Raw genomic sequence first — 15,995 nt, 5'->3', positions numbered from 1 at the left:
AAAGTTCATAAAAGTTCATGCACACTGGCTTTTCTTTTCAGCAAAGTTCCTTCTGCTTAAGTTTGCATTTTAGGCACAATGTTAGTTATTTCCTGCTTCATCACTCTTCTTGTTCACTACCAAGATGAATTTCTAGGATCACAAAGTGAAAGCATGAGAGTTATTTAATAGCCGGGAGAATTCAAGGTTGAATTTAACTGAAAAACAAGCACAGTAAAGAAGAATTCTGAAGTAACACACAATGTCTTTTTCCTGTTAGAGGTTTTTGTTTGGTTTATTTTTTGGGTTGTTTTTAACATCTTCAATGCTGATCAAATCATTTAGTGGAAAGTACACTTTTTAAAAATGCAATTCAGTATGTAGGTACAGTTAAAAACTGGTAGCCTGTAAATAAAATATCTTCATTACCGTTGGGGTTTTTTTTTTCCCATTAACATCAATTACAAGTAGTTTCAATGTAATGCTGGCTGAGACCCAAAACCAGAACAAATCAAACAATCTGACCTAGTCACACCATTCTGGAAATTAACCATGGTTTGGGTCACTGGTCCTACATGATTACACTGTATGAAAATCACAGCTGTGCCCACAGCTGGCCAATAGCACAGCATATCCTAAGCTCCCTGAGACCAACAGAGAAAAAAGGTGAATGAATCCCTCTGAACCCTGATCTCCAAGTGATGCCATGGTGTTGACTGATATGGCTACAAGACCATATTTCAATGGCTGAAGCCATATTTATACCAACATGTTAAAGTTAACACCTGTACATTGTACATCAAGCAGCAGAACCACAGTCAGAAGTCCTGCAGACTCAGTTTGAAAGGAGAAATTAAGGTGTGCAGTGAGAGCTGGCAAGGCTGGCAGCCTTCCCCTTGTTCAGGAGAGCTCTGGAGGCTCCTTGACAGCTGCCCATTTTCTTTGACAGCACATCTTCATTATCTTCAAGACCTCTACTATGCTGTCAAAGCCAGCTGACATCAGCCAACAGATTGAAAAGCCCTAAATGAGCCCAGGCTGGCTGACAGATGAGCTGTGCCAGCTCCTGAGCTTCACCTCACTTTCAGCCAGAGAACAGAACAGAAGGAAAAACTCCTGGGGATGGAAATGAAAAGAAACAGCTTTTTGATTGCATGATCAGACTGCATTTGTCTCAGTAAGAAACAAACTCTGCACCTATTTGGTACTTGGAAAGAGAATTTTATTGTAAAGCATGTTTCGTATGGGCATAGGGTGTTCTGATCAACAGAATCTTCATAATTTGCAAGTGCAGATTTTTGATGATACCTCCATTCCTTCTACAGGTTTAAAAAAAAAAAAAAGGGCAAATTTTGAAAAGAATTAAAAGAGAGAGTTCTGCTAGTCCCAGGACTTTCTCCACTGTGCAGCTGAAACCAGAACAATAAATCCAGTGACAGAATCCAGTGACACAAGGGAAATCTTGTATATGTCATGAAATAGAAATAATCTCTAAGTCTATACTAGTACACACATATTGGTTCTTGTATGAAGGACAGCCTAGATTAAATGCTTTCAGCCATAAGAATAAATTCTACCAACAGCACTGAAAGCCAGCAGTACAATATACTGCAGTAAGGCTCCTAAAATATGAACATGCAGGTGTCCTTGTGCTGTCTTCTGTCAAATGATATCTGGTGTTCTTGGGAAAACTATGCACGCCCCCAGTAACACACGCAGATTGATCACTGTATTAAATCACACACCTGACCTGCTCTTAAATTTGTTTTAACAGTATTTTAGGTAGCTCCACCTCCGAAGAACACAGATCACAACTGGTGAGTGGCCACATATGCAGATTTTTAAATCCTAAGCAGCAGCTAAGTTTTATTGTATCTACACACAGCATGATCTCCCAATAACCTGGGAAAGGTTTAATCATCAATTAGAAAACTGCATCAACAGAAACTTTCCTGCTTTGCCTGCATACTGAACAGGTTCAGTAATGGTCTTACCAGCAGGAACTGGTCCTGCACAGCTAAAGTTTAAAATAGCCACATGTGAATCCTCTTCTGACACATTTCTGATAGCAGCCTTTAAGAAAATGTAGCAAAACCCCATCTTTGGCAGATGCAACATAAAATATAACCTCAAACCCAACTGTTGACATGAATGACACTCTGGAATTCTCTTGTAACTATTATACCACTATGAATGTTATCTAGGACTCCTGGATTTCAGCCCATGTGATACTTTGTGTATTTGTTTTACTATCTTGTTTCTTCCAATTTGTTCTTTTATCCCTACTATCCCAAGTCGAAGTCAGTATTGTCTTAACCTCTTGTAGAGCAAAACATGATTCAGAAATTCAGTTTCTCTGCAGAGCCCTTGTCTTTTGGAGTAGGAAGTCCTCAAATTAGAAATTCAGGGGAGAAAAAAATTGTGCCTGACTTCATGGCTCTTTAGCTCCTCAGGTAATCCATAAGGCTTTTCTACTGTCATTTTTTTCTCCTTTACTGAGACACACAGAAACAATCTGGACTGAACAACAAATGAGTTCAGTTATCTGAGTACAAATATCTTTCCAATGTATAACCACACAGAAAAATTACGGGCTTACTCCAAGTTTCTGCATCTCACTATTGCTTCGTATTTACAACAAAAACTCTTTGGAGAAGAGTCTTCATAAAACTAATACTTGAAGTGTCTGACTCTTCAACAATAAGAACTTCAGCCCATGAGCAATTAAGATGGTGAGTGCCATCTATGCACTCTTTCTGTTAAATAATTCTGAAAAATTCTCACTAAGTAAATAACCCTGGCTTTGCACTCATGGTCTCTGCAAAATCAGAGTACATTACTCTTCAATCAGTTGTTCTCACCAACAATACCTGCCTTTCAGACACTCAGACTTCTAAGATACTTCAAGTCCAAGGGCTCAGTCAGGTTAGAAGAGCTGAGTGCTAATCCCATTTATTTCATAACTAGTCTTAATTTCAAATAAACCAAGCCTTAAAAACAAACACACTCGCCTTTCTCTCGCTTCAGTTCACCAGGAAAGCTACAATTCAGAGAGACTTATACACCTTTTTTTCTTTCTGATCTCAGGGAATTCTTAACAAAAATGAGGAGTTAAAAGGATTTTATTGTTCATCATTTCAGTGATGTGACATGCACAGGCAACCTGGCAACATGTTTGATAACACTAAAACAAAGGACTTGGAAAACACTATTCTAAAACCAGGCTTTTAAGTTCAAAATGCTTAAGACCAGAAAGTTTTGGGGATTGCAAACTGTAAATGAGGCAAGTCAAAATACATGGATGTGTCCATCCATGCTGCCACTGTGCTCCAGCCCTGCTGGCATTGGAAGGTTTTTGTTCTTCAACGCTATAGGGGGAGACAGACAAAACAAGGTGATGAATGTGACAAATCCACAGGCTTGAAAAATGTTTTGAAGTATTTCCATTAATGCACTAAAGAGGACAGAAAAACAGGCACACATAAGCAGAGGCTGTAAGTGGGCTCACAGCCGACTTCTGATGGTTTATTGAAAATTAACTGGCACTCCCAGATATTTACTCTTCAGTTAGTGGGGATCCAGTACTTGGCTGAAACTCATCGGAGCTGTTTCTGCAGCAGACAAGTCTGCTCCAGTTTTGCTGCTCACCAACACAAGGATAAAGCTTTGCACTTGATCCATCTTCTCTGAAACATGAAAAGAGTAAGATGCACTTTTAAAGACTGCACACCCCATTTTTTCTCACTGCTGTGTATAAAGCTGTGCAAAAACCACTGAACAGGAGGTCTGAGATAAAATGGCAAGCACAGGAGCAACTTAAAAGTCAACCAGGTCTAGTCTCACCTTCCCATTGAAGCAAGATTTCCTCTAATGACTTTCTTAAAAAGGTATTAGCTCTATCCAGCTGCCTGAGCTTTCGTTCCCCTCAGGAGATTCTTATACAACCTGCACTATCTCACCAGCAGTAATTCCTTAGATACTGTTTAAGCTGATCCATTATTAGCTTCACTCCATTACTCCGGAGATATTAAGAAGGAGCCATAACTAAGTATTTAATTTCTCTTTTCTGCATTTAAGCCCTGAAAATATGTCTAGATTTGCATCTCCTAACCTGTTCTGGTAGTCATAACACACAGAATTACACCTGTAGCTTGACAGTCTTTGAATCAAGGACTCACATCATTTTTGCTGATGTTTTCCAATGTAATTCAGATAATAAGCTTCCACAAACAGAATTTTATGAGATATTAACACCAGGGGCTTGCTGGGGGAAACACCAACCACAGCTTCAGTGTTTGTTTGGCTCTGAAATGTATTTGCAAACAAGGATTACAGTGAAGAGTGCAACACACTCCTAAATTCCAATCCATTGCTTCTAAGCACAAAAGCTTCAAAAATTAACCACCAAGAGAAAGGCCATAGAAAGAAGAGGAAAACAAGTCATTAACATTCAAAGACCATGTACTTCAGCACAGGTGAGAAACTGCAGAGAAAAAAACACCAGAGAGTGCTGGCAATTCTCTAGTGCTAAGCCCCTCCCTAAATTTCAGCTCCCTAAACATCCCTAACCCTTTTCAGCTCCCTTGAGCACTGCTGACGTTTGCTGTCATGGAGAAGCCTAAAGAGAGTCCAACAAGTTTCTCTAGAATATCCTGACCTGTGGCATACAAATTCCCAGTCAACTCTCATCCTTGACTTGAACTCTTATTTTAGCAAAGGACACTTTCCTCAGACTCTGCTCCTTAACCCAGCTGCCCAGTACTGTGTTTTACCATTACCAAACACACGCTTACAGCACCTTCAATTTATGCTCTTCAGAAGAGCAACTGCTCTGCTTTACACTTGCAATGTTCTCCCTAAACTCCTGAGGAAAAAAAAAAACACCCAAAATAACTTGGGTGGTTTTTTCCTCACCTCCCAACTGCTTCTTCCATTCCTACATGAACAGACCTGAACTATTTCTCTACCACTATTTACTACCCTTACACACACACAAAAAAAATTTCCTTTAAATAGACTGATTATAAGATTTCTGGCAGCTCTTATTCTTATATATGACAACCAAGACTTTTCTGTAAGGCCACTAGGCTCTTTTTTTTTTTTTTTAATTTTTATTTTCTGGTCCTGCAAGTCAATGCTCTGCTGTGAGCAAGCTGTTGCTTCTACTTCAGTTGCTTCAACAGCAGGTTTTTCAGCCTTTCCTCATTTTTTAATGATCTGTCTAGAGCCTGATAACTCAGCTTACTACAGCCCTTTCTCAAATATATGATCTGTGTAGATAGCATTTAAAGGACCCTCACAATATCCAGCACCTATGAATCCTAGCAAACACTGCTACCTCAATTGCATCTTCACTCCAGAACTACAGACAGCAGTGACAACAGCAAAACCACCAGCTCTGAGACTTTGATAATCCTTGAGGGCATTTTTACCTAACCACAAATGTTTATGTCATGATTTACTGTTGATATCTGTTCTCAAAGAACACATTCTCAGCACGTCTAACATCAAGTACCACCAAAAACAGGGATCAACAGTCCCTGCAGAACAGGTCTGCATGTCCTACCCACCTCTCTTTATCCTCAAGTTTTACATCTTGAACGCATGGCCACACAAAAATCACGTCATTTCACCTCCAGGGTAAAGCATGGATCAGATTGCCCACTTTGTAATCCACAACTGAACAAATACTAGGTAGTGATTATTAAGGAGAGATGACATGGATGTTTTCAGGTTGATGTTCACACCTCTGCTCCTCCCTGTAGGAGAGGACCTATCCTGAGAAGACTCATGCCCACACCATAGAACAGAATTTTTCCTACACTTTGTTCCTTTAAAAGAGGTGAGAGGTAGAAAGCAAAAACATTTCTCGATGTCTCTTACAAAGCTCAGAACACTTTTTCTTTCAGATTTCAAGTGCTCTTAGCATCAAGTTTACATGATTCAAGACCTTGGATCAGTCCACACCATTATTCAGTGATCCGGTGCTAACAACAGAAGCAGAACACTGATGAAGAGTAGGGACTTATATGTACATATTTACATAGCTTACTTCCAGGGAGAGAAATGGACCTACTTTGAAAAAAAAGGAAAAATCTGTCAGAAGGTTCTGCACACAAAATGTGGCAAGGGAAAAAAGCCACACTCAGAACAGTCAGTTCATCTTGCCAACTCAGCATCAAAGTAAATTTTTACTGGATTCAAACTCAACCACATAAAAAGGCAGAGATTCACCCCAGGCACACCAGAGCCTCACCCTACGCTTAAGGATCTTCCAACTTCTTTTTATAGCAGAGAAACTGTACATGACTATAAATCAAATTACAAGCACCACTATTAAAATGGAAGTCCGAACAGCTACCACAGGAAACGGCAAACTCAGCTTGCTGATAAATGGCTTCTCCTCATTGGTACAGTAGTTAAGAAAGTGATAGTATTGCAACACTTGGCCATATATTTAAGCTCTGAGTTACACATCTGAGATCACTCTGGACACCTCTTAAGAGCAACAACAAGCAATCAGTGTTTGGAAACAGATGCAGTAAAAATTTCCCCAAGTATTTCAGAGACATATGACACTCAGCTATGAGTGTCCTTCCTTCTAATCCCTCCATCGTTCTTCATTCCACCTGTGATACACTGATGTTATACACATTTTGTCAAAACACTCTCTCTTTATAAGCTAATGAAAATTAAGAATGTACACAGTAACTTGAAAAATATACAGTAACTCGTACTTTAAATTTATAATTTATGAGACACCAATTCATTCCCTCTTCCCTGCATTGACAATCCTACAATGCATTTTTCATGCATGTTTTTTGCTTTTCAATTCTAAAAAGCATGGATATTTAATTACAAATTTCATGCTCCCAGTAAGTTCCTCCCTAAATCACTTGTAAACATTTAGAATGGAAATTAAGATTTCAGCTGGCTCTTCACTGTTTACCTGTTTATTTCTTTTTTACTGCTACAAAAACACTCCAGTCACAAGTTCCTTGTAAAACAAAACAGTTTTTATATCTCTGTCCTTTGCGTTGCTCTATTAATTTGAACTGTTGAAAACTCTGCTATTAATACTCCAGCCTGGATTGTGCAAGCAGTTATTTTTAAAGATAAGATATTGGTCATAAATTTCCTAAGGTACTCTGCCTCCAGCTCTTGCATACAGCGGAGTTGCTTAGACTTACAGTCATAACCAAGACATTACCCAAGAGGGCCAACCTTACATCTAATGAATAATCACACAGATTGTATTTGTGGATTAAAGTATCAGATCTTAACCCAAACAAATCCCAGAGTCACACAAAAGCCGTCTGTAAGCAATAGAACGTATTTTCTCTGTCTCCCCACCATCAAATAGAAAAGCTTTTAAACTTCATGCCATGATTGTAAATGGCTGCATGACCACAGTGTCTGACAGGTACTTCTGCCATCCCCATCGGTCACCTCTGTTTGGAGAGCAAATCCAAGGAGTGTGTTCAGGCAGGAGAAAAAAAAAAAACAAACTGATCATTTAAACATGAAATCAAATTAGATTTTCTATTTCATTATATTGGCAGTAAGAAGAGAGCCATGAAAAAGTCTAGGCAACTCATTTAAATGAGCATCTAAAAATGCTGAGAGCACTGGGTAAGCACAGAGAAGAACTTAGTGCAGTGCACACCCTGATTGTCAGCCGCATGTTTGCAGGTAAGGACAGCACATGACCTTCGTTTAGTCTGTTCAGCCAGTTAAATACAATAATTAGTTTATGCAAATACAAGGAACAGGCGAAAAGGCTTAAAAATCTGAAAAAGCTTGCATCCCACTGTTACTTCATTAATTAAACGCCAAACAGAACAGAGCTATGAGGTGTAAGAACTGAGAGCCGCAAGAATTAGTGGCAGCATTTGGAAGAATCAAGTTGACGTTTCCTTTACTAAGTATCGAAACATTTTTTCTTATTTGGAATATTTTAGATGGCTTTATTTAACTGACTGTCTTGGAGTGATTCATAACCATAATGTATCCCGTAACCATCTGAGCCCAGAAATCACTCCTGTATCTTTAAGACCCCGCAGCAAGGAATCTTCGAGGGGAGGTAGGAAGTTGGATTTTGGAGCAGGCGTTTTTTAAAAGCTGCCCGCCCACGTTCGTATTGCTCAGGCAAAGGGGTTTCTTTCTTTAGCTGCGATGGCGATCTCCGGGCTGCCCTGAGGGCGAATTCCGCAGCTTTCCGTCCCAGAGCCGGAGGCATCGCGCCCATCGCTGCCATTCCCCGCGTCCAGCCGGGAGGAAAAGCCGATCCCGAGCGTCCCCAGCCCCGCTGGCTCCTCGCCTGCCGTGCCCGCTGTCCTCTGCCTTGTCCCGGGGAGATGGGACGAGGCATCGGGCTTTCCTCTGCTGCTGGAACTGCGCCGTGAAGTTCTTGCCTCGCTTGACGCTGTATTGTCTCTCTGTTCCAGTGGCGTGGTGAGGACTAGCAGTTATTTACTTTCTTTTCCTACCTGTTGGCATCCTGGTTGTTAATAAACCGTGGTTTTTAAACTTTCCTCTGTTACTGTTCATTTCTTATTGGTGGAAAGGGATTATTGGAGACCTAAAGGAGATAATTCATTGCAGCACGTTCTTCTTTAAATTGTCTCAAACCAAGACACTGACAAAAGTATAAAAGTGGATTCCTGGAATGCTAATTGAATTCTAGTTTACATAAAGAAGAAACATGACACGAAATGGAAGCAAGAAAATACTTGACTCCATGCCCACCCACCCATGGGCAACCTGTTCCAGTGCTCCGCTACCCTCAGAGTAAAGAAGTCCTTCATGTTAAGCTGGAACTTCTTGTGGTTTAGGTTGTGATTGCTCCTCGTCCTGTCACTGGGAACCATTGAAAAGAGTCTGGCACTCTCCTCTTGGCACGGAGATATTTGTCTGCATTGATGAGATTCCCAGAGTCTTCTTTAAAGACTCTGGACAGATGCACATAAAGTGATGCATGTGTTTGAACTGTGCAGATGCTGCACATAAGACAAAACAGAGCTGGAATTAGGTGAGGTTTATCAGAATCCCAGATAACATATTATGCAGAAGACAACAACTAGTGACCAGCCACCTGAAGTCTTCTGTTCAGTATGTGAGCAAAGAGTGCCTCAAATCTGATTACACTTCTCAACAGTCCCATCTTATGAATGTGGACTGTGTTGGAAAATGAACCTTAGAAATCACGGTGTCCAAACCCATTACCTTGCCAAAGCAAAATACATCAAACACCCAAGCTCACTTCCCTGCTGATTTCTGTCCAGTGACAAAAGCCAAGACTTCAGCCAGCTGGCAGGTTTTTTGCTGCCTTTACAGAAACTTACAGCTATAAGCACAGACTTAAAGGCTGTCCTGGCAATTCTGTGTTGAATGAGGGAAACCAAATGACAAACGGAGACTCACCAAGTAACTGAACTTTATAAGCTCATGCTACAACTGGTTTCAAAGCAGTAACTGTAACGCCATTAGACACATTTTTATTACATTATGCAGAGATAGAGACAAAAGATTTCAGGGTAATATCTGTGTAACACAATTTGGGATGTTACTCCAAGAAGAATTGTTAAGGACTTTAACAGCACCACTGAAAGGAACAAACTCTTTCCAGGTCAAGTCAGGGAAAACAAAAACTAAAAATAAATCACAGAAGAAGGAAAAAAAGCGTTAGCTAAGCAATGGAACAGTAAGTAATCCTTAAACAACCCTCTTCCCCACCAGGTTTCATTCCAAAATCCATGTTCATGCCATATTACACAATTAGCAGTGCTGTGACACCACACAGTGCAACTGCTCCCTAACACAGGAATCTCCCTATAACCATTCATCAACTGTGACTTCACTAATTAAAAATGACTCATGACATAAGCTGCATTTTATTATTAAACTTCAAGCAAGCCAAAGCAAATTTAACTAAATTAAATTTAACTCCATACAGCGTCATGTTAAGGATTTTGAAATTTAAGTGCTGGAGAATGAACACCTGGTTGTAAAATTCCTTTGCATTGGCAGAAAGGCCCCTCCTCTGTAAAATTCTCTAGGGATTCAAAAAGGCAAAGGGAGCAGAGCTGAGAGAAGACACATGCGAGGAACACTTGCCAAGGTGTCCCTGACTAGGTGGTCTCCAGGGGCCACTTCCAGCTCTTAACAATTCTGAGAAAACACTAGGCAAAATATGATTACTGCTCCTGGCTTACAGTTCACCATGCCTTTCCTAGTGCAACAGGAAAAGCTACTGGATCCTCTCAGGCTTAGGATCTCAGCTTTACAAAACACAGCATGAGTCCAGCAGTGACTGACAGAGAGGTACACACCAGTGACTCCAGTGCTGGCTCCCACACCAAACACAGCTGTGCCTCTGAAAAAAATCAGTACTTAAAATCAGCATCCCAGGGCACTAAATCCAGCTTCCTTATAATGTTTCATAAGGATCTAACATCATCCCATAAACTCCAAGGTTTTAGCAACTCAAACTGGTAGGCTCTTCACAGTTTGCACGGTCAGACACCAGTTTTCAGAGTCATGTTCCCACACAAATGTCACAATGGTGACAAAGACCATTTTCTCAGCTTGCCCCTTGGAGCACACCAGGCTTCTGTCTGGTTTGCCCTTTTCCATGGTACCACAAACCATTTTCATCATTTTCTTGGTATGCTCAGGTCCAGCCCCATCCAAGTTATCCTCTCACATGCAACAGAGACACCAGGAACAGAATCTTGGATATTCCTTCACCACAACACTTACAAACTTCCACTCACAGGTTACAGGTCTTGTTTCCACTGCCTGTCACAACTACCAGCCTTCTCTTCTGTCATGTGCTTTCCATTTCTGTGTCTCTTTTGTCTCTTGGTAGGTGCAGTCCTCCTGCAAAAACTCCTCCATGCTACCAAAACACTGCACATAACAAGTCTTATTAATACCCTGAAGACCTGTGCTAACTGTTGTCAGAGATTCTTGAAGGAAAATTGGAATGTATATATAGAATAATTTTTAAAAATTTAAGAACCATATATTTAGACCCAAGGGAGAGAGCAGGGGGATGCAAGAGGGGTGTCACAAGATTATTCACCAGCCCAGACCCATCTCAGCTCCATCTGCCTAAATTACGCAAAACCAGCCTGCAATATTTTCCTCTTCCTACTTTCATCAACTCTGTTTTCAGAAGGTTTGTCTTTCCCTCACTGAAAACAACAAGATATTGAACAGCTTTCAGAACGTGGCAAATTGTGTGTTTTAAACACCTGAATCAGATCAAGCGAGAGGGAGAGATGGGCTGTCTGCTTTTAACCACTTTTCTTTTGAACAGGCTACATCACTTCAGAGCAAGGGAGGAACAAGAGCACTGGCAGAATTGGATCATTTTCCACATGTGGTTCTTAAATTAGACCATTAACTCTCCATCATGCATTTTATGCACATATTTCATGAAAGAAAACGCTGTTTATTTCCCACACACTTCTCAGGAAGTGGGTGATTAATTCCTGTCTATACAGTAAATGCAGCAGACTGCCTGGTTTATATATATATATCCATATATATATTATATAGATAGATATAGATATGCATATTTTGAGCATAAGCTGATAACCTTTAACCATAATGGCTCCAAATGAACTAGACAACACTCTCACTCAAGCAGGTAGAAAAGGCTGCTCTTTCCAGATAAAAGAGGTTCCTTTCACATTTTAGAAGCCTGACTGTGCATCCTCGGCAGATCTCTCCTCTCAAAGAGTTTTCTGTCTCCACCAGAGTAACTTTTCCGTCATTACAGGAGGACCAAAGCCATGCTTCAGACCGGGACAGAGTGAACTTCCCAGGCAAAGACCCGACTTCACCCGGGAACCACTTCCCAACCTCCCGGGGAGGAGAAGCAGCGCTGCCAGCACTGGCTCCTGCCGGGCAGAGCGGCTCAGCCGAGCGCCGGGAGCCCCCCGGCAGAGCTCCGCCTCCACACGGCGGCTGTCACCGCCCGCACCGCCGGGACACGGCGCTCCCCGCGCCCCTCGCCAGCGACACCGCTCCCGGAGCCAAGGCGGCCGGGCCGGCCCCTCCTCACTCACCTGCGGTTCATCGGCCGCACTCGCACGGCCACTTTCACGGAGGCCATGGCTCATCCCCGCCACGCCGGGCTGTCCCTGGGCACCGCCGCCGCGCCCCGCCCGCCGCCGGGACCGGGCCGGGCCGCCCCCAGCCTGGGCCGTGTCGCTATGGGGACCGCCACCCTGCCCCGGCCGGCCCTACGGCGGCCGCGCAGGGACAGAACGCCCCACGCCGTGCGCATGGCCGGCCGCGCTGAGGAGCTGCGGGAGACGGAGGAGCGGACACGGGAGGAGGAGGAGGAGGAGGAGGAGGAAGGCCGGGAAGAGGAGCTTTGAGAAGAGGGGTAAAGACAGATACTGTGGGTGGGCATATGGGAATTTCTCCCTAGGGTCGTCCACCGCGGTACATTTATTGGAGGATTGTATGCTCCTGTACATACATATCCATATATGTACATATATACATATATACACATATATATACATGTGTATACACATATATCACAGAATCGCAGATTCAGTTAGGTTGGAAAAGACCTCTGAGATCATCGAGTCCAACCTCCGACTAAACACCATTGTGTCAACTAGACCAGGGCACGTCCAGTCTTTCCTTAAACACCTCCAGGGACAGTGACTCCATCATCTCCACGGGCAGCTCATTCCAGCCTCTAATCACCCCTTCTGGGAAGGAACTTCCTGGAGTCCAACATGAACCTCCCCTGGTGTGGCTTAAGGTTACAAAGGGGGTCAACCCTCACCTGCCTACAACCTCTTTTCAGGAAACTACTTGGTTATATACACACATATATGCACATATATATATATATATACACATGTATACAGCCCTCTTCTTTAGTAATTAATACAGTGTGACTTATCAGGGGTGAGGTCACCCGTAATCCTTTCTTCTACACCTACATACACTAAAATTTAAATTTTTTCTGTGGTCTGCTGGGCCACAGGAAAGAAGAGTTTGGAAATAACCTTTGAGTTGGATCAGGGCAATCAAGCAAGCAAAGACTCAAAGCACTAAGTGTACGTCATCATTTCTAAGATGTGTTGGGCTTGATCCAGAACTCAGCCAGAACAGGTTCAGCCAAAGCTTAGTTAGAACTGAACTACAAAGTCACCAGCCTGCCTGTGCTGCTCTGATCTCCTGCTAATTGCTTCATTCACTCTTCTAGGAACTCATTTTCCTTTTGCTGTGCTTTGCACTTCTGTTCAGTTCCAAAGCATTTTAAACATACTTCTTGTGGAAGTAAGCAAATAAGGTGTATAACAGGAAAACAAATGTACTGCTCACATTTAGATATATGTTCTGTAGGAGAAAACTTACTCCTTTAACACACAAATGTCACCTTGAACTTTGACTGAAAACACAGCCACTACATTTTTATTTCAAAATATTCATGGGAGATGGCTTTTGCACAACAGAAGTTTACCGTACACAGAAACTTTTCTCATTACAAAGAGCACTCTGAGTTTCACAGAGTGAAACTCAGCATTTTAAATGTGTTGCTGACTTCTTAAAAGTGAGATTGTGTTTGTCCCCTCTCCTGCTTCACTTTCACTTAAGGAGCCTGATAAGGAAAAGGATGCTACAGAGAAGTGGAAATGAAGAATAAGTGGTTGTATTTGACATTTAATTTCTGCACAGTTGGAAAGAGAAATTAGATTGTCTATTGTTCAGCTCATTAATTTTCCCATCCAAGAACATCCAATCATCCAAGAACATAGCAGAATGTTGTTTCATTATTAAATATAATAGAGAGACCTTCTGATATTTTTTCTTATCAAGTTCCTGTTATTTACAATTCATGGGCAGTGGCAGTCTCTGAGCTCTCTCTTCTGCTCTTTTTCTGGTGCCTCATTCAATTAACACCGAGGCAATCTGTTATATCCAAAAGATAGCAAGGCCTGATAAGCAAGCAAGCAAGCTGCAGAAAGATCTAATAATATTTAATGAATTACTGCAGTGCCATGTTTAGGGATGTTCTCTTGGGAGATCTCTCCTGGGATTTACACAACACATTACCATGTCACTACTTGGGAACAAGAAGAGCTGTATTTTTTGAGGCTATGTCAGGGACAAGCTGTTGGATATGCCAGCGCAGTTTTATTTGTGAGGCCAAGGAAATGCCTTGTGTACATCCAGCACTGCCATTTACTCCTGGCTTTTTTAAAACACAGGCAATGCATTCCCCCTTACTCCTCGTTTAAGCACCCTTTTTATCACTTTTATTGGTGCTAAAGACAGAGGAAGTTCGAAACTGCAAAGTCTCTTCCAGAGAAATCTCTTACAGATTTTCCAGCGAGACATGAGACTGAGCACCCACACATTGTCATCTTGTATCCCTGAACAAGTCACAGTGCTGGAGGACCACAGACTTTAGCACCGAGAACCATTTCTTCCTCCTCCATCTGGAGAAGCAAAACAGATAATGCTCATGCCGACATCCCTAGCAAGAGATAAAGGCTGTGAAGGGCACCTGTCGGGCATGGTAAACCCAGGAACTCAGCTATGTTTGCTGTCAGGGTATCTGGATTTAAGGCAGGAAAATGTTCTTCCTTTAGTGGCCACTGCTTCTCCTCAAAAATAAATCATGGCATGAAGATTAAATCATTCCATACTGGAAAAGAAAGAAGAGTGAAGAAGACCTGAAGCAGCTTTTAAGTGTCCACTTTCCTGCTCAGCAATGTTTCACTAACAGGTTGAACATTGCTGGTCAGAGGCAGCACAGTGCAATTCTGCACATCCTCCTTGCTGGAAGCTAGAGGGAGAATAGTCTGGTTTCAAACCAGAGCTGAAAGAATTTTGTTAGAGAGGTACCAACTGCTTTTCAACTGCTGAATTACTGATCCAGAAAAAAAATTGCAAAAAAAAAAATTGCAAAATCACACCTGCTATGTGATGATCACGTTAAAAACTTGCTGGTCTTCACTAGAGTTCAAAATACTCTAAAGATACAAATGTAGTTTTAGTCAACATGTCAAGTGATATAGTTTCCTATATCTGCTATTAAGTATAACAACTATAACAATTATTTAAATATCACTTTCTTATTGGCAAAAGTTGTGTGTATAAACACATAAAACACTGGTAGAGTGCTGCACTGATAGCTGACTGCATAAAAAACCCAATAGCATTTATGTGGGCTGTGAGAAGCATCATTGCTGCTATAATGGTGATGGCATATTTACAAAATTTACATGGGATGTTGTTGTACACATACTTCCAGATGGTGACTTTTCCCAGAGAGAATTTACGTTTCCCCTCCTTGCCTTGGAATAAATACAGTAATATTATTGTTGGCAATAACAATATTGCTAAAAAAATGTCTGGAGCATCCACTCAGTCAAGCCATGGGGGCAGATATGCTGCAGCATAGCTCTTTCTGTGCCAGGAACCTACAGCCAGAATAGAGAAGATAGGTAACAGAACACAGGAAGAAAGAAGGAAAAGGAGATGCACAGAGTCACCCAAGAAGTCTATGAGAACAGAGGTTTTCTGAACCATTTGCTTACAGCCCAGCACCTGGATCACACAGACTTCAGGGAAAGAGCACAGCCAGAACTCAGAGTATGTTGTTTTGGAAAACCAGAGAACAGCTCTCAGCATCCCTCCTCCAATCCTTCTGCTGCTTCAAAAGAAGAAAAATCTAACCATGTAATGTCATGCTTGCATTTTATCTCATGTACCTGCCCAATATGGCATGTCACAGAGAAACAAGCTCTGACTCCAAACAAAGCCCAACCTGCTCATGTATGAAATCAAGTCTAGCAAATCAATAAAGCCCTGAAATTTAAGTCGGTGCAATTTTAAGGTACATTTCCCATTGAAATGAAACACCTCATGACAGTGTTTAGTCAGAAGACATGTTGTTAATCCCACATGGAAAAGCAGCATTAATCAGTATGTTTCTAAAAAGTATGTTTTCACAAAGAAGCAGCAGCCCTGGG

At 41.7% G+C, this 15,995-nt stretch overlaps 1 protein-coding gene across 7 annotated transcripts in view; it reads right to left on the bottom strand.

Moving 5' to 3' along the window:
* The window catches only part of KIF16B (kinesin family member 16B), a 127,189-nt gene extending 115,003 nt beyond the window's left edge, over window positions 1-12,186 (bottom strand). The window contains exon 1 of one of the 7 annotated variants that reach the window (XM_066177782.1): window positions 12,057-12,186. In XM_066177782.1, the coding sequence (XP_066033879.1) occupies window positions 12,057-12,103 (47 nt within the window). In that variant the 5' untranslated portion in view covers window positions 12,104-12,186. The remainder of the gene's footprint in view (window positions 1-12,056) is intronic. The other 6 variants (XM_066177783.1, XM_066177785.1, XM_066177786.1 and 3 more) reach the window with 6 other exon arrangements.
* Window positions 12,187-15,995: the final 3,809 nt, after the last annotated feature.

The sequence above is a fragment of the Chamaea fasciata genome, unplaced genomic scaffold (genome assembly GCF_029207755.1).
Source record: "Chamaea fasciata isolate MVZ Bird 193981 ecotype frontalis unplaced genomic scaffold, bChaFas1.0.hap1 SCAF_3, whole genome shotgun sequence".
In the NCBI taxonomy this organism is placed as follows: Eukaryota; Metazoa; Chordata; class Aves; order Passeriformes; family Sylviidae; genus Chamaea; species Chamaea fasciata.
Note: the sequence above shows the minus strand (reverse complement) of the source record. Positions and strands in the feature narration are given on the sequence as shown.